The sequence below is a fragment of the Equus quagga genome, chromosome 15 (assembly GCF_021613505.1).
Source record: "Equus quagga isolate Etosha38 chromosome 15, UCLA_HA_Equagga_1.0, whole genome shotgun sequence".
NCBI lineage: Eukaryota > Metazoa > Chordata > Mammalia > Perissodactyla > Equidae > Equus > Equus quagga.
The window spans coordinates 8979957-8999377 of NC_060281.1; the positions used below are offsets into that span (position 1 = coordinate 8979957).

The 19421-nt window shown below is 36.7% G+C and overlaps 1 protein-coding gene across 1 annotated transcript in view; it reads left to right on the forward strand.

Annotated features, from left to right (window-relative positions):
* The window catches only part of KHDRBS2 (KH RNA binding domain containing, signal transduction associated 2), a 515709-nt gene that overhangs the window by 480629 nt on the left and 15659 nt on the right, over positions 1-19421 (forward strand). The window contains exon 8 of the mRNA XM_046641311.1: positions 18532-18590. Coding sequence (XP_046497267.1) covers positions 18532-18590 — 59 coding nt within the window. The remainder of the gene's footprint in view (positions 1-18531; positions 18591-19421) is intronic.

Genomic DNA, 19421 nt, shown 5'->3' on the forward strand with positions numbered 1-19421 from the left:
GTTAAACCAAACATATCTGTAGGTAGCCACAGCTATTGTTTTCTGAATATGAAACGTGGTTAAATTCTGCTTTATGCAAAATAATCAAGATAGAAAAGAAGTCAGTATCCAGAGAGTGCTTCCAAAGGCTTGGTAACAGGAGCCCTTCAGAACGGCTATTCGAGGGCACTATGTGGTCTGTGAAGGATGTCCTAAAATCCAGGGGTGGACCATTTGGAGGCAATTAGGGAGGAAGACAGACATCCAAATAAACACCTGGCATGTGATGAGTACTGTGCTAAAGGGATATGCCAGAGGATATGAGAGATCATAGGTGGCCATCTGAGTAGAGGGTTAAGAGAAAGTACCAGAAGGCTTCTCAGAAGAACTGATGCCAAGCTGTGATTTGACTGGGTAAATAAAATTTAGCCAGGCAAAGATGTATTTGTGCACAAAGACAGAGAAATAAGCAAAGAAATTCTTTCCTAAAGAATTCGAGGTCCTTCAGGTGAATCAGATTATAAAATAGTTGGCAGGGAGCAGCCTGAGGCCGAGTGGTTAGAGTTCCGTGCACTCTGCTTCGTTGACCCAGGTTCGAGGGTTTGGATCCTGGATGTGGACCTACTCCACTCATCAGCCATGCTGTGGAGGCATACAAAATGGAGGAAGACTGGCACAGATGTTAGCTCAGGGCTAATCTTCCTCAAGCAGAAAAAAGAGGAAGATTGGCAACAGATGTTAGCTCAAGGCTAATCTTCCTCACCAAAAAATAAATAAATAAATAAAATATAAAAATAAAATAGTTGGGAGTGGCAGGACATTTAGCTGAAATGACAGGAAGGGAATAGCACCTTTTCTAGGTGTTGGAAGTGGTATAGTGAACAGTATGGTATGCTTTTGTACAGGTCCTGTACCGTGGACCAGATGTTTCATATTCGGAATTGTTTGTATTTTAGAAAGGCAATGCAATGCATATTCTATATATTACATATCACCCCCAAGTGGCAACTGGGCCAAAAATCTATGTTCATATTATTGTGTTGAAGTATATGAATACACTAAGCAGAATATAAATAGCTTCTTATCACTTTAGATGAGAATTTTGTGGCCTAATGATTTCAGACATCTCATTAAAGAAAAAAATTGGTTTCAGAGTTTTTGGATTTGGAATTCACGTATAAGTAAGATGGACTTGTCTTGCATAATATTCAGTCAGATGGAGTTACAGGAGATGTGTGAAAGAGGCCAGAGAGCAGTTGACAGGCCAGTCAGGGAGCACTTGACCCTTTGTAAAGGCAGTAAGATTCTAACAATAATAACCCAATACAGAGTAGTTGCTATGCACAGATGCCTGTGTTCATTATTTTATAAACATTATTGAATGAGGTGGATAGTTGTATCCTCATGTTACAAATAAAGAAACTGGGACTCAGAATATTTACCTTGCCCAGGACTTTGTAGCTTAATAAGTAAAAGGTCCAAGCTTTGCACTGACTTCTGTCCTATTTCAAAGACTGGGCCCTTTGTCCTAATGCCATATTGCTTCCCTTTATTCCATTTGGTAACACTTCAGCCTATTAGGAAGCTCTCAAACTGAAGTGACATGTCCTTTCCTATAATCTCCATCTACATACATTGGTCGCTAATCAGTTTTGTGAAGCTACATGTAATAAATCTAGCTTTCTTTATGAAGATGATGTCCCTCTATCAATGTTCACGGCTATAATTCTTCACTCTCCCTGTGTTCACACCCTTTGCTTTGTAATTTTTCAGTCCCTCTCAAAAAAGTGGGAGCATCTGTTTTCCTGACTCCTCACCGCACCATCACCTATCTTGCTTTGACTAATTAATAGAACAGTGCCACTTCTAAGCCTTGACTTGAAGAGGTCTGTTGTCTCCCATTTGTTTCCTGCCATTGCCATGAGAAGAGCTTCCCCAGGCAGCTACTGCGCCCTTGGTCAGGGCTCCTGAAGGAACACATGTGGAGCTCAGACCTCAGGGAGGCCCAGCTCAGCTCCATACACTGCTTGGAACAGAGTCCCCAGCAAACCTAGCCTAGATCAATGAACCTCCAGCCAAACCAAAACACACAAGCTAAATAATTGCTTATTGTTGTATGATGCTAATATTTTGTGATTGTTTGTTAAACAACGTTATTGTACTGTTAACAAGCCTGGATCCAGGGTAAACGCCCCCATGGACATGGTTTTCCTCTAGTCTTCTTGGTGTATCATGAGCCTCATTTCACCAGAGACCCTAGCTGTTGTCTTACAAAACATTCCAGTTGTCCAATGTCCATCTTCAAGTGTGGCACAGTGATCTTGTGGTACGTTATATCAACGAGAGTTGACTGGTGCAAAGAAATGGTGTTATTGCATCCTTTGCTTCTTGCTTTAAAGCCCTTCAATATGATCTGACCATGTGGTTTTCCTAAGTGGTTGTGTCACATTATGGGGTTTTATTGAATTTGTTTTCAACTGAAAACCTAGGTTCTTCCTAAATAAACTGCTGTCAAGCCACTTCTCACACCATCCTGCATTTTGCAATTGATTTTTTTCACCCAAACACAGAAATGTACATTTATCTCTGTGACATTTCACCTTGTTGTTTGGGCATTTTATTGTTGATTTTGAGCTCCTTTTTAATACTAATTCTTAAAACCAGCATATTAGTTATACTTCCTAGCAAATCTTATGTTTCTTTTTCAAGTAGCTTTCAAAAAATTTTTGGAAAAACAGAGAGTACCAAGGATAAAGTTCAGTAGCAACCTTTAAATTGATATTGCCCACTAATTAAAATTCCATGAGAACCTAGCCACGAATCTACATGTGCTGTCAGGCAGCTTACAAATTATTCACACCGGAATTATGTAGTGTTTTAGAACTACTCATTCATTTATTCAGCAAACATTCATTGACTGTCACTATTCTGAACCTATATATTCAAATAAGGCATAGCTAAGACTTTGATTTATTCACAATTAGTGTAGTTTTCTACAAAGTATGATCTTGGACTTCTGCATCATAAACACCTGCAAATGAAATTGCAGATTTCTGGGCCCCTGCTGAGGCCAGCTGATCCAGAATCTGCAAATAGGTCTCAGGAATCTACATTTTTAGGACAGTATCCCTGTGATGCTTATGCCCACTAGATATTTAGAACTATTGTGCTAGAAGAAGAGATAAAGTTTTGTTTTTTTTTTTTTTTAAAAAAAAAAAAAAAAAAGAGGTCAGGTACAATGAGAGCTGTTCTACATGAAGATTGAGCAAGGTCTTCCAGAAGGCAAGTGGAAGGGCTGACTTGTCTGGGAGGTTGGGTAGAGCTTTACTAAGAAGCTGACCATTGAGCTGGATCCCAGGAGGATGATGAATACTTTCCTCGGTGACGAAGTTAAGCAAGTTCCATCTAGATAGAAGGATAACCATGTTCGGGGGCATGGAGGTATGAAAGCATTTGTGACTTTTGGAAACACTGGTAATAGGGGATGATATGGAAGAGGATGAATAGCTCATTAGAATGAAGATAGAAAAGGGACTGATGTGCCGTGCTAAGGAATTATCACTCACAGTTTGAGGATTAGAGAAAAGGGTGACATGAAAATAACATAATTACAATTTACTTCCAAGCCTGCCACAATGGTGGTGCACAGACAGAGCCTCATCTGACTTATGTTGCATACTGAAAGTTTCTGGATGAATGAGGCCTTCTTTCTTTCAGATAACAAAAGCCTTGTCAAAATAGAATCATGGTTATCAATTCATATATTCTTTCCCCAGACTCTGTTTTATTTATTTAAATTTCCAAAGCCTGGTATGTGAAAATAACCCTTTAATAAGTAACAAGTAGTTCTGAAACATTCCACGACGCAGGTGAGATTTCTTTGTGATTTGAATGGGGAAGAATATAAATCATCATTAACACATAGCCCTGGTGCAGCTTGCACCAATGAATTCAGTCTCAAAGTCAACTAGATTAAAGTATTGAAATAATTAGAAATTATACTCATGTTTACCACACTGAAATCTTACTGATATTCATGAATTATGACTCAGCCAAGGAAATATGTGTACACAGTTAAAATTATGTCCATTTCAAACTAGGGTTCAATAGCTTCTGTATATTTTTACCAAAAGTGTATAACAGTTCATTTAACAATGTCATGTACCACTGAGCCTAATTAATCAGTCAGTTTAAGGTCTTATTTGTAGAAAATAATCACTATGTTCTAATGATAATTCTACACAATGAAACAGAAAAATTAATGTTTTTGTTATAAAATTGCTCACCTCTCATTTCCGTAATAAAGGGTCAAAGTAAGCAAAAAATACAAGCCGAACTGGAAAAAAATGATTAAATATTGTCTATAAAAGACACCATTTGCAGAAATGTAGGCACAGTGTTGAATCCCGAAAATAAAAACATATCTAAATGTATTTCTCTCTCATTTAGGGCATGAGGTTGCACTCTCAAAACATCCATTTTCTATAAAGGGGATCATTGCAAGGCTGATCATAATTCTACACGAGATGCCTCATATAGATCATCTGTCTTGATCCTTAATCTATGAGCAGAACAAATATGTCACTTCCCTCATGAATAATCAGCCTATATTTCATCCTGAGAACATTAAATACCATCAACTGAAACTTAAGAGGGCATGTATGGGTATTTCTTGTTTCAGAATAGTTCAAGAAGATGAAATCTCTATCAGCACTGCGACCTTTATGAATATGAAGAAGAAGAGCTTTATGTCTGTGCCTTCATTGATTGGACAATCCCCCATTATTAATATTTATTGAGTACCTGCTATGGACCAGGCACTTATCATAGGCTGTCACAGGTTATCTCATTAATACTTGAGGTAGATAGCATTATTGCCATGTTAAAGGTGAAGAAACTGGAGTTCAGAGAGATTAAATGATTTATCCAAAATGGCACACTCAGTAAAAACGGAACATAGCAGCTCCCATTTGTAAGTTCAGATACCTTTTTTCTGTATTCTTTGTATCATTTTTGGAAGAAATACTGATTTTTCTCCAAATGGATCAGAGAATGGAGACCTCACTGTTCCACACTCTTGAGACTGTGAACTTTTTCTGTCTCATGAAGAGTTACTTCTGAGAGGGAGATTTATATCTTTGACTTTCTCAAAGCAAACAGGCCAGAAAATAACTGCAAAGGGTTATTGTTATCCATCTACCCCTCCATCTATGTTTAATGTATTTAGTTTACTAGTTAATTTTGGAAGACGAAGATTTACTTTGTATTTATACACAAACATGTCTCCTTGATACCACAGTGCTTTCTGTGTAACGTTGTTGGTTGAATGCAATGAATAAATAAATAGTACAATACTAAAATGTTAAAGATATTTTAAAACTATTTATGTGATTCTGATGGAACTCCAAAGATACTTTAGAAATATGGTATCTAAAGGATTGATCTTTTCCCTTGTTAGAACTTGCTGAAAACTGCTGATTTGAGAGCATGGAAAATGGTATTTGCATTTTAGTTGAAACACATACACACAAAAAGGAACATATTTGATTTAATATTTTTGAGCACACGTACACAAAGTAATCAATGTATTTCAATTTTTGAATAAAACTATTTTAAGGGAGTTTCATTTCTTTAAAATCTATTTTGATTATTTCTGTGGTAGAAATGTATAAAATAAGTTACGCCTAAGAGTTTGAGTTTGACATGGTTTATTTTTATACTATATATATATATATTCTTATTTATTTATTTTATAGCATACCATAAACTTTATATAGGTTTTTATTTACTAACAATATGAATGCAATGATAGTGAATTCTCAACAAAGCAAATGATTATATATGTGGACACTAATTTCTAGTCAGAAAGGTGGACTTGTATGTTTTAATTCTGCAGTTGTCCTCAGAATAAAGGCCAATCTCTAAGTGGAAAAATTCTTGAACGGAGAGTGAAACATATAAAATATGTATACATAATGGTGGCTAAATAATTTAAGCTATATATTTTTCGTATTTAAATCTCTTAGGTATTGGTACCTGTGATTTTAATCTAATAATATAAGATTAATAATTTTAAATTATGTATATATGTGGATTCATTCATAATTAGCATTTATGTATAGTATATATTTTTCCCTTTTTCTTTCTCCTTATGACTGAATGTATCATAATTGTGTTTTATATCCATCTGTTTTAATAATTCAGAGCATTTCCTTAATAAACCCTTGAAATTAATTGGTGACAGCCTGTAAATATTATGAGTCTTCACTTCTCTCTACTTATGGAATTAATCATGGCAGTAAGTTCAGAGACCACCTCTCATCTGTACATTTAGTTAGCAAAATTCAAGCACATTTTTTTGCTTTCAAATAAATTGGTGCTTTCTCTAAATTGCTGTTACTTCACGTTTGACTAAAATAATTAGCTTTTAATATTTGGATGAAAAATGTACATTTCTCACCTTCACAATATTATAACGAATACTTGGAGACTGTTGTGCTCCTTGACGTTAACATGGAGATTCTAACAAGTGTTATTTTTATATTGGAAGTTTCTTGACAGAAGTTATATAGTTTGTGATCAGTGAAGTCTTGGGGATGGGTCTGATAGTAAAACTGAAGGATCTGAGGAAAGAAGGAATGAGCTCAAGATACAGACTTGAGAAAGACAGCACTTAGGGGAAGGTGTGGAAAAGAATCTGTGCCACCTGCCCCCTCCCCAGCTGCATCTCCTGCAGCGCACTCTGTACTACTCGCTGGCTGTCTGGCCATTCCTTGAATATGCTAAGCCAACTCCTACTTCAAGATCTGTATGTTTTCTCTTCTTTTGCCTGGAATGCTTGTCCTCCAATTTCCAAGGCTTGTTCCTTTATCTGCTTCAGTCTTTGTTCAACATCACCTTATCAGTAAAGCCGTTTTAACTACTTTAACTATAATTTTACCCATTATCACAACGCTTGATGTCTCCCTTCCCATTTTTAGTCTTTTCTCCTTGGCGCTTATAGCTATTTAACTTAGCTTACATATTGCTTGTTTATTTTACTTGTTATTTATTTTACTTCTGAACTCTATGAGAGAAGGCATCTTTGTCTATTCTCACTGCTGTATTCCCTAGCACTTAGAATAGTGTCTGGCACAAACCAGGTTCTCAATAAATTCTGTTGAATAAATATAAAGTAGGTTGAAGACATTCACAATATTAATCTATTCATTCTTCCTGTGAAGTAGGCAGCACGAATACTTATTGTTCCAACATATCTAAGTGATATGTTAAGGTATCTTTTATAGTACTGGTACTCGATAAATATTTATTGGGTGATTTCACATAGTTAGAATTTTCTAAGTATATAAGAAGCAAAGGTTTTGGTCCTTGATCCCATGAGAAGTTGAAAAGGAGAATAATAAACTCAATGTCCCCATACTCTAAAACCCAAGTCTTAGATTACCTGGCATAGCTTAAAAGCATCTTGTCGAATTCCCCTAGTCTACATCCTATTCCTTTGTAGGTGAGTAGCATCCTTTACTCTGTCACCTAGAAGCTTTCTAAGTAACCATCAAATCTACTCTTCCTGTTACAAACATCTCAAACCCTATAGGTCTCCCATATTCTTCTTATATGTAGTTAGAAGGTTGCCTCTTATCAAAGTTAAGTCAAGATGGATCAAGGAAATTGGTAAAGGAACTGGAGAGCTTGTTCCAGATAGAACTGAATGCTAAAGACTCAATGGCATAAGATCACACTGGGTTCCTCAAATAGGAAGGGGAGTCAAGGAGAGAGTACAGCGACAGTGATGGGTGGTCATTGACGCAATGGGTTGTTGGGTAATGCCTGCAGGTTAGAAGATTACTGTTGAGAATTGGAATGAATATAAAGCCCATCAGTTCCAAGACTCCAGTTCCTTCATTTCGCCAATATTTCTTGAGCATCTACCATGTGTCAGGCACTGGATTGCTCCCTGTGAATACAAGGGTGATCCAAATAGCCCTGACCTCGGGGAAATCATATTTTAATTGGGAAGGCAGACAAGTGAATACTAGCACATATAAAGGTGACATTGCAGCAATGATGGTTCTATATGTGGGAGTTACATAGCATTGTGGGAACACATTGTGGGGTTATTAGAGATCTGAGAAGTCTTCCTGGAGAAGGAAATAATTGAGGAGGGGATGAGAGGGTGTTGAGAACTCTGTATGCTTGGGTCAGGCCCCTGTTCTTGATGGGAGCTGAAATTTTACTCAGGAGGAGGAGGAGGACAGGCAAATATACAGGGCAGCTCACAGCTCATCTGATCTTCCTGATCACGATTAGCCCAAGATCACACCGACTTTAAGTAAATTGTTTCCCATCTTTTCTTCTGGTATTATGCAGATAAAATTGAGAATGAGTGTTTGAATACATCTAATGGACTAGATGAATTACAAGTTGCCCGTGTGAGTTCTATCGGATACACCAAGGTTCAAATCACAGATTCATCTCTGAAGGGCTGGGAGGTTTAGGACAAGTAATTCAATCAGCTGCTTCTGTACTTTGCCTAATACCGATTCAAAAGTTGTTGTGATGATGAAATAAGACAAGGTTTGTAAAGCTCTTAGTGATGTTCAGCATGTATTAGGTGTTGGAAAAGTATTAGTTGTGTGTTTTTATGGTTGTTACTACTATTATTGCTTCTGGGAAGAGAAGGGAAGGAGGAGAATTTCAGAGACAAATGACTTAATTTCTTGTTTAAGGCCCCTTCTCATTTTAGATTTCTCAGTTCCAAAAATCAGGTGGCACAAGCCGTGAGGGAGTAGGAAAGAAGGTTTAAGTCAATAAAGAAATAGCATTTAATAGATGTGGTTTCTCTTTCACTACAGATGTTATTAAAACATTAGCAAAAAGAATTAAGCAAATCATCCTTCTTTATAATTCACACATTTGAGTTTGGGCCTCCAAAACATCAGACTTAATTTATGTATTGCTCTCAATATCCACCAAATCTTCCAAAATAGTTTTTTGAACTATTGACTAAAGTTAACCCAGAATTATCCTCTTTTCTTCTTGCCTTTCAATCTCTGCAAAGTTGCGGAAAAAGAAGACATTGAGCAGTTTAAACTGCAGATACTGAACGTAGCATCTAATGAAATGAAATAATTATGAGTTATGCTCACAAATAATTTATCCTAATATGCAAATTTTCTCACAGTTTAATTTAACGAAAAAGCCCAAGCTCATGGATATAAAGGGAATAAAACTATAAAAAAAAAACAAGGAAAACAGCAATTGTGAGAGGAAATATTAATTCCACAGGCATTCACTTATCCATTTGTTTCTCTAATAAGTATTTGTTGAGTACCTACTGTGTGCTTGATAGTGTGCCAGATGCTGATGTTACAGCAACAAAAACAAAGCCCCACCAGCAGAAGAATTTGTTTAAGACAAAATATAATCATGTCTGTCCCCTTCTTGAATCATACATTGTCTTTAGTGCCCCCCCGAGATAAAATCGAAATTCCTTACCATGGCTAAGGCAGGTCCTTCGAGGTGTGGCCCCTGCGTCTTTCTCAAGATCCAATGTTGACCTCCTCTCTCACTTTTACTAACCCCCTGGCCACTCTGCAGGAGTGGTGGCTGGTACCACACTTTTTCCTGCCTCTGAGCCTTGGCTTGTGCTGACCCCCTGCCTATTAATCTTCTTCACTCCATTTTACCTGAGTAGTTAATTCCTCCTTCTTTTCAAGGGTCCATCATTTGATGAATGAAGAAAAAGAAGAAAGGAAAGAATCACTCCTTATCCCTTTTCAATGGCTGTTCTGCTGGACTATAATTTCCCCAAGGGCTTTCTTAGTCCCACCTGTTTGTTTTTTAGTGTTTTAAAAAATAGTCCGATTATAACTATATGTAGCTGCTAGATTTTTTAAATGGTTATTATACTATTACTTTATACAGCCAGGAATAATGAAAGTGAAAGAATATATTGGGAGAGGTGAGGCAGGAGTGATGCATGCAGCTAGTTTCTGTGCGAAGACAGGATTTGTTCTAGAAAGGATAGACAAATGAAGATCATTTTAAAAACCTATTTGCACATAGCTCACATTTTCCATCATAAGCATAAAGTTGATCCTATGTTGGTAAACGTCACTCTCAGTGCTGGAAATAATTGGAAATGTCCCCCAAGGGAATAACTATGAGAATTAGCAGGTAACATGGCAGTAATATGATGTGGAAGGGAGCTGTAGAATCTTGAGCTGCTTGGTGAAGAGTCTTTCCTTTCTCCATCCCAACAATGTTTGATTGATGCCCTGAATGACGGTGTCAGGGAGGGTTGTGGTTGGTGGTGAGAATTGACACATGTATGTGTGTGTTGCACATATTAATCTACACACTAGATTTACAGCTTTGTGAATAACACTTTCTTGGAGCTTTATGAAATTAAACAGAAGGATTTGATCATTATGTAAATGGGTACAAGAATAAAGGAACTACCAATTTGCAATTGGAGTGTGGGAGCTGAGCTGAAAATTTATCTTTATTGGACAAATATCTCTGGAAATATAGTGTAAATGCACAATATAACAAGGTTTAAGTGTAAATGCTTAGGAGAACAAGTTTTAAGAGCGCCCACTTAAATGCTAAGAATAGTTGAGTAGTTATAAATCTTTTGTATTAGTATATTAATGAAGTCCCTTCATCCCTTCTTCTAAAATATTATTTTGCATTTTTTACTTTTATTAAATCCAGAAAATAATCAATGAAGCTTTAGTTGAAACTCATGCTCATCTATCTGTCCTACTTTCATACACAAAAAATCTGCAGCTGGACGAGAATTAGAGAAAGGTTGAAATGAAAGACACCATGGCATAAAACAAGTGAACTGAAAGCTATGAATGTGGGAGCTTTAATTTTATGAGGGCCATGACAAGCTGTGATGTATTTGTAAAGTGTTTAATTATCTCTGGTAATTTTTTTATCTTACCGAAGTAAACAGTTGAAAAATTAAGCAAAGTGTTTATTTTTAACAAATTGCACCTTCTATTTTTTTCCCATTTATACCAGTCTAACTGGTTTGATTATATGAACACATTTGATAGAAGAGAGTTCTCATTTATATTACTGCCAGTATCTCCATTTGTTACAGAGAGCTGGTCTAATGGCATAGTGGTTAAGTTCACACGCTTGACTCTGCTTCGGCAGCAGCCCAGAGTTCACGGGTTCAGATCCCACGCATGGATCTACACACAGCTCATCAAGCCATGCTGTGGTGGTGTCCCACATACAAAATAGAGGAAGACTGGCACATATGTTAGCACAGCAACAATCTTCCTCAAGCAAAAAGAGGAAGATTGGCAACAGATGTTAGCTCAGGGACAATCTTCCTCACACACACACAATATTCCTTTACAAGCATAGTTAGTCTCATTGATTTGTGAACAGCGCTCTTCTACCATCAGTGTGATTTCTCCTGCCACATGAATATTAACACCAAGTGCTAGATTGTGAAGCAGTAGAGAAATGCAAGTGTTATTATTCCCCAGGTAGGCTGACTAAGAAGTTGCTTGGAAAAACAGCTTGACTCTGGTGAAGATATTATTTGGTTTCCCAGGAACCAAATTTCATCCTAATTTTTTCTATTATATTCATTTCCTTTAATTAGTTGGCTTGATAAACTGCTAACATAGTCTATTTAGGGTAAAATATTCTCCATTCACCGAAAAAGAACTGAAAATTTCCATCTCTGGTTTTTCCTGGTTTTCCAATTGACCATTAATTAATTAATCTGATATTTTTCCTATCTCCTTTACTCCACTTATTTATTAATTTTTTTCCAAATATTTGTTAGTGTCTAAGGTCTTGATGTCAAAAAGTCAAAATATTGTGTAGAATGTTACTAATAATTAGATATTCTTTAATAAATCAATGCAGCTAACATGTTATATCCTAGTTTTATATATGTGTCAGTTCCAAGAAAAATTATATCTGCTATAACCACCAGAGTAATTAAGTTCCAAATCACCAGTAATTGTCATAATTTTAATTGACACCTCTATAATTGTAACAATACATTTAGAAACCTTGACTGCCGTATTTTCTAACATATAAGATGGAATAATAGTGAATTGAAAATTAAATAACCAGGTTGTGTTTATACTGAGTTTATGTGTCCACTTTTAGCTCGTATTTCAACATAATTAAACAACATGATAAATGAAGCATATGTAATGGAATAGTAGCTTTCTGAAATAATAAAATGAAATAATTTCATTTCATTCAATAATTTATTTCATAAATAATGAAATGAAAAGCATACATACATAATTTACTTTTTCTAGCCAAGTCATATGTTTTTAAAATTGAAAAATAATAAAACAATATAAAATTGACACATACATTGGTCAGTTACATTATCTTTAAACTTATAACCTGAATTTTATTCATGTCAGAAAATAAATGAATGATTGTTTTTCTTTTCTACTGTTCCAATTGCTGTTAATATAAGTGGACATACTTTGGGAAGTATACATAAAGTCTTGCAAAAATATTTATAGCAAAATGTTCTAAGAGTATTCATGTTCAAATACAATCATCTTTTCTTTGAATTCTTTTATTCAATCATTTATTCATTCAACAAATATTTACTGAGTGCCTGTTCATCTTCAAGGGATTTTTTTAATTGCCAGCTGCATTATTTGGGTTATGGGCTAAACTTCGATAATAAGGAGACCCACAACGCAGTGGCCCAAACAAGAGAAAAGTTTATCTCCCTCACACATAATAAACTAGGGCAAGTAGGTGGGCTCTGCTCCATGACATCATTCAGGGTTACAGGCTGGTGGGTGCCATCTGTCTTAGTCAGTTCAGGCTACTATAACAGAATACCATAGGCTGGATGGCATATAAACAGCAGAAATTTATTTGCTAGAGTAATGAAGACTGGAAGTCCCAAATCAGGGTGCCAGCATGGTTGGGTTCTAGAGAGAGCCCTATTCTGGGTTGCAGGCTGCTGTCTGCTTGTTGAATCCTCACATGGTAGAATGAGAGCAAGAGAGGTCTCTGAGGTCCCCTTTTTAAAGACACTAATCCCATTCATGAGGCCACCACCCTTGTGATCTAATTATCCCCCGAAAAGACCCCACCTCCTAATACCATCACATTGAGGGTTGAGATTTCAACACGAATTTTGGAAGACACGAAGATTCAGTCCATTGCACCATCATTAACATGAATCTTCTAAAGTGGCTCTGATCATTATTTCCGTCCAGTTACATGAAGCTTGAAAAGAAGCAGAGCACAAGGAATTTACTATTATGCAAATCATGAAGAATTTGTACACATCACTCTACACATGGCTACGCACAAATGTGAGGGAGAGTAGGAAATGTGGTCTTGAGATGGTCAATCTCTCCTTTGGAAGAAGAGACAAATGGATTTTGGAGGGGAACAAGTGAAGTCCTCTATGGCCCAACCCTCTAGTCATCTAAAGATGAGTGAATACCCTTCTTCGCATTAAAAACAAAACCAAACAAACAAATAATAAAAAGATTCCTACCTTCTGCCCAACAGAGAAAATCAAGGTTCAATTCCAATTACTGCAACCAGCTTAGAATCTCTGGGAAATAGGCAGACCTCTACATTAGGTCTTGACTTGGTTCCTTGAAGTCCAGCAACCTGTGAAATAATAGACAGATTATCTTTCCTGCTCTCAACCTTCTTTCCCATTCAAAATACCCATATAAGTGGTGGAGAAGGAGCAGAAAAATTACAATAGAAACTCCCATTAGTTTCTACTGAATGTTACTGGCTACTGAAGGCTCTGTTGGCAATAATAATTACAAAATCCTGCCAAGCAGAGATTAAAAGACACCTAAGCAACAGCATCGAAATAAGTTTTTTAGTCAATACATTTGGCAACCTCGGTTCTCTTTTATGGAAGTTATGCCAGATTTACTGGAAGGTTCTTCCTTGTTCTAATGGATGAATGGCCTTATCTGAATTGAGTAAAGTAGAGCAGGCCCTCACAGGGGACTTCACAAGCTTTGCAGCATGCTTCCTGCTAGTGCATGTTTGGGGACCTGAGGATGGTTCTCGGGGTCATATATGGCAGCAAAGTCTAATGGAAAGATGTAAGGGCATCTTTGAGCAACGCTCATTATCTCTTGCTGTTGGAATACAGGAGCAGTTGACTTCTCTAATCTTGCTAAGGCTCAAATTTCTGAACCCTCTCTTATTTTAAATTATAGAGCTAACACATAGATCAAGCAGAGAAAACTTTCCTTAGCAAAGTTCTATTCATTCTTGTTTATTCTGGAAAAATGCCTCATTCTTATCTGAGCTCATATCTTTTGTAAATTTTTCTGAAAGCAGGAAAGATTACTAACAGTTGGGCTTGGCCCAGCTTTTTCCTGTAGTGCCAAAGTATACACAGGCCTATAGCCTGCTGTCCATGTCCTCACTGTCAATGCCATAACAAGTGTCACCAGCTTTCTACCCTACAGTATTTTTTTCCTTGCACTTTCCATGCTCCCACTAAGCTAATGCCCCATATTTTGGGATTTTAATGGCTGTTCTACACTTCTACATACTGATTTCTATATTCAACTAAGCTGTTGTAACAGGGAGATTCAAAATTCACTGGCTCAAACAAGATAAAGAGATTTTTTTTCTCATCACCATCCCTGAGGTGGGCAGTGGTTTAGAGTAAGCCTGCTCCAGTGTGATCGTTTCGAGACAGAAGTTTCTCCCATGTGGCCATCCATGACTTCCTAGGACATTGACTTTATTTGCTAGATGCTAGATCACTACTGTAACTGCATTCTACCAACTGAAGAGAAGATGACGGTGGGCAAATCCAAGACGAGGAGCTTATTCTTAAATTGATGGTGACCTCAAGGTTGCCACCCTCACATCTGTGCATGGAAACACGTCCCATGTTTCCTGGCTCAGTCACAAGGGTGCACCTAGCTGCAAGGGTGGCTGGGGAGTGCATTCACTCACTGTGCAGCCGTTTGTCCACATAGGCTATTTCCCTACGGAAGAATGAGAAGTAATATTTGGATAAGCAAAAGTATAGACTCTGGCAGAGTCCATTATGATTATTATCCATTACTTTTCCATTATTTTGCAGTATCCATTATTTTTAAAATGTCCTATATGTTCTACTTTCCCCTTTTGAGAATTCTGAAAGTTAACATTTCCCCTTGGTGTGTATGTATCATTTATGGTAGATGACAATGCAGCTTCTTCGTCATGATTTTCTCAATACTGTTCTTTTTCCCACTTCTTTCTTCATCAATTAAAATTAAAATTGAAATTGAGTGAGAAATATAGTAATGCCACTCAATAGTGTTTGGTGCTACTGGTCTTCACACAGCATACTTTGGGACACATAGGCTTACTCCTGGAAAAATCATTGATTGTGATGAAAGCAGGCAGAAGCTGCTGTCACTGCTCTTTTTTCTCTTCTCTGTAAATGAGAATGTTGCTTGTTAAATCATATTCTCATAACCACTTCTTGATCATCTAGGGAATCAATGTAGCAACTCTCAAGAATTTGCTACACAATATGAGGATTCTCAGTTGAGTCGCATCATTCGTATTGTGATAAATATGTGAAAGAAGAAATAAACATCCAGCCACCAGCCAATGACCCTAGACTTCTATAATCTCAAGTCATTAGAAATATGGGGAGAAGAGCATGCTATCATCCATGTTTTTTTAGACAGTTTGTGTATAAATATCCTGGGCAATGAAAGGTGGAATAGGTAATCTTTTTTTTATTTTTTCCCAGCTACTTTACACTAAAAGTGAATTCGTGCATATCAATTGCCTTCCAGAAAGATAAAGATGGCCAAACTTCTCTCTGTCTCTCTTTTTGTCTCTAATATATAGACTTTTATTTTCTTTTTTGCTTCTCTTTCCTTACTATCAATGAAATCTCAAGTATTTAATATAATGAGAGCTGTGAGATTCCCTTGATGGAGAATGACAGCCACAAAATTTTAGGCTTTTCTGTCTTTCCTTCCAACCTAACACTTTGTCATCTGTTGCCACTCTCAGCCCTTATACAATTTGGAATTTGATATTAAGCCATTTTCTTGCCACACTTTTATATACTTAAAAGGAATTAGTAATCTAGTAATATATAAATTTATAAGTTAAGATTCAGGCAGAGGACTTTAAATGAAGGAGCTCATTTGAGGTAAAAAATAATGAATCATAAATATTTATAGATCACTAAGTAAGATTAAAATTATGCATTCATTATCCAAATCCTGAGCTAAACGAAAATATTTTCTACTTTTGTATAGTGTTTTAAAGAATTATGATTCAGTTACATTAGGCTACTCATGTAAATGGTGTCTAATCTTCCTATGAGCTATTCACTCTTTTATTCCATAAATATTTATTGAGCAGCTATCATGTGCCAAGCATTGTTCTAGAACAGTCAGCCTGGAACAATGAGAGCAAGTGAACAGAAGAGAGACCAAGTCCTATACCAGGGAGCTTTTCTAGAAGTGGGAAACAGCCAATAAGTAAATAAACAAAGGTGTATTTGTGTATTTGGTTGCGTAATATGCACAGGGGTGATTGATAAACACTAAGACGAACAAAGCAAGGTAAGGATGAGTAAATGCTAGTTTAATAGACTAGTGAGAGAAACTTCTCATAAGTGACATTTGAATGAGTTCTGAAAGAATGAGAGAAGGGACATTTGCATATTTAGGAAAAGCGTGTTCCAAGTAGTGGGAATAGCAGATGAAAAGCCTGTGAGACAATAATGTGTTTGTTATGTTCAGGGAATAGCTAGGAGGCCAGTGCGCCCTGAGCAGAGTGAGCAAAGGGGACAGTCATAGGGGGTGAGGTCTAAGAAATAATAGGGGACCAAATTGTCCAGGTAAAATAAGAATTTTTTATTTTTTTTTCTAAAGGATATGGGAAGCTATTGATGAATTTTGAATAGAGACCTAATCTGATCTAAGTTTCTTCTATAAAAATTACTTTGCCATGTGGAAAATAGAAACAGGAAGCAAGACACAGAGCCCAGTTAGAAGGACATTGTATTCATTTAAGAGAGAGATGGCGAGAACTTTAACTACAGTCATAGCTGTGGAGATGTTTAGAAATGTTCAAATTCTGGATATATTTTGCAAGTAGAAGTGAAAGAATTTGCTGTTGGATTAAACATCGGATGTGAGAGAAAGGAGAGGACTCCATGGTTTTTGGCATGAGTAAGACTAATTAAGATGTTGTCATTTATAAAGATGGGAAGAATTTGAAAGAAACAGGTCTGAGTTGGAAAGAAAATCAAATTTTTATATTTGCGTATGTTAAATTTGACATCCAAATAGAAATGTGCAGTAGGCAACCAGACAGATGAGACCAGAATAGGGGGGAGGTGCCAAAGCTGGCCATATAATTTGGAAGTCATCAGAGTAGAGGTGGTATTAAAGCCATAGCATCAGATGAGATTGCCTAGGGAGTGAGTATGAATAGGAAAGAGAAAAAATGTAATAACTGAGCCCCAGTGGTCTCCAGGATTAAGTGAGTGGAAAAATATGGAGGTACCAGTAGAGAAGAATGAGGACATGAAGTGAGCTAAAGAAATCCAAGAGAAAGGACATCTCCGAAGCAAAGGAAGTGTTTGAAGGAGCAGGAAATGGTCAGCTGTGTTCAGTGGTGCTAAAACGAGAACCAAGTCTTGACCACTAGTTTTAAAAATATCAAGATATTGACAAGAACTGTTTCAGTGGAGACAACAGCTTGAGTGAAATGTCTCCAAAAGCATATGGAAGGAGAGAGGCAGTGGAAAGAGTGAACAGAGTCACCTCTTTTCAAGAAATTTTGCGGTAAAAAGGGCAGGGAAAGGCATAATCGCTAGAAGGAGATATGGGGGTGAGGGAGGGCTCTTTGATGGTGGGAGATATATGTTTGGCTGCTGATGGGAATGGTGCCTTGAAGGGGGAAACTTGCTGTAGGACAAAGTAATGACAGCTATAGTGGGGAAAGACTTTAAGTAACTTGAGTAAGAATGGAGGAAGAAGGTCTTTTTGGCAGTTATTGAAATGTGGAAGCATCTAGCAAAATATCAAGTGAAAATAAATAGCTTATATATTTGAGAAGTGCATGGACATGCTGTGGAAGGACTAGAGGAGAGCATAAATATAATTTCAGTTCGGAAGTGAAGATGAAATTGATGCATATTTCTTAAGGTAACAGCATTAAAAGCCATACACAATTGACCAGATTGTCATCTTATCTAGCACTTTTTCTTGGAAACAGGCCTTTTATAACTCTCTTCTTGACAAATTTTGAAGTATTATACTTGTGTTTTAGGGGAAATTTGATTTATAACATTGGAGGATATAGATAAATAAGTACTGAGGTGGCATAAGAAAATCATAGTACTCCTTATAAATAATCTATATTTTCTTACTGAATATTTCTTTAGGACTGTGTTTTATGCCCATTGGTTCTTGGGATATTACCCTAGGACGCATTTTGCTTTCAAATTCCGTATGAGTTTCTGGGTTAGTTCCTCCTGATTACAGTAACATTGATTGCTGTCTAAATCTGTTGCAGCGTGCCTGAGTACTATGACTACGGTCATGGAGTAAGTGAGGATGCCTATGACAGCTACGGTAAGACCTTTTCTTTACTAACACTGTGAAATCAGAACATCCATCAGTTACTGACAACTCAGAAATTACTTCTATCTTTCTCCCCCCAGTTTCTACAGAAGTCCAGACTAAATTGATTTATGTAATTCCAGGGTGAGATTTGACATACAAAGCCAGTGCCAGAAAATTGGACAGATCAATTTTGATCAAAATTTCAAAAGCAATTAATCACAATCATAGATCATTTTCAACAGTAATAGTGAGCATTCTGAAGAGTGTCTTATATGTTTCACTGTGTCCTTTGTCTGATTCATTGATTTGACAACAATGCTGTGTCTTTCCTGCTGTCACAAAAATCATCAGAGTAATATATAGTTGAAATATTTTAGAACTTCTAAGGGCAGAAATTGTGGCTCCCAAGTTATTTTTTATATGTGCATAGTTCTTAAAAGTGCCAAATAGTGCTTGGCTCATAAGAATTAATAGTCAATAAGCATGTCAGTCTATAAAATTAATTAGTTTCAAAAATACATTGTTTAATTAAAAGTCCACTTAAAATTGTAATTGAATTCAGTAAGAAATATTGAGTGCCTATCATATATAAATATAGTGCATCCCTTTTGAAGCGTAGCTTCTGATTCCTTAAAATACATATGCGGTGTCACCATTGACCACCCTGAAAAATAAGACTCATTTAAGTGTTTCCAGCTCTGGATTTTTATTAAAATAATGCCAAGGCCACTCTGTTCCTCTTTAAGGGGAGCAGTAAAGGAGATGGTGCACGTTGCCTGTGTGTTTGGGGCTCCTCGTGACGAAGTTGTAGGGCTTCCTCAGGATGGAGAAGGGAAGATG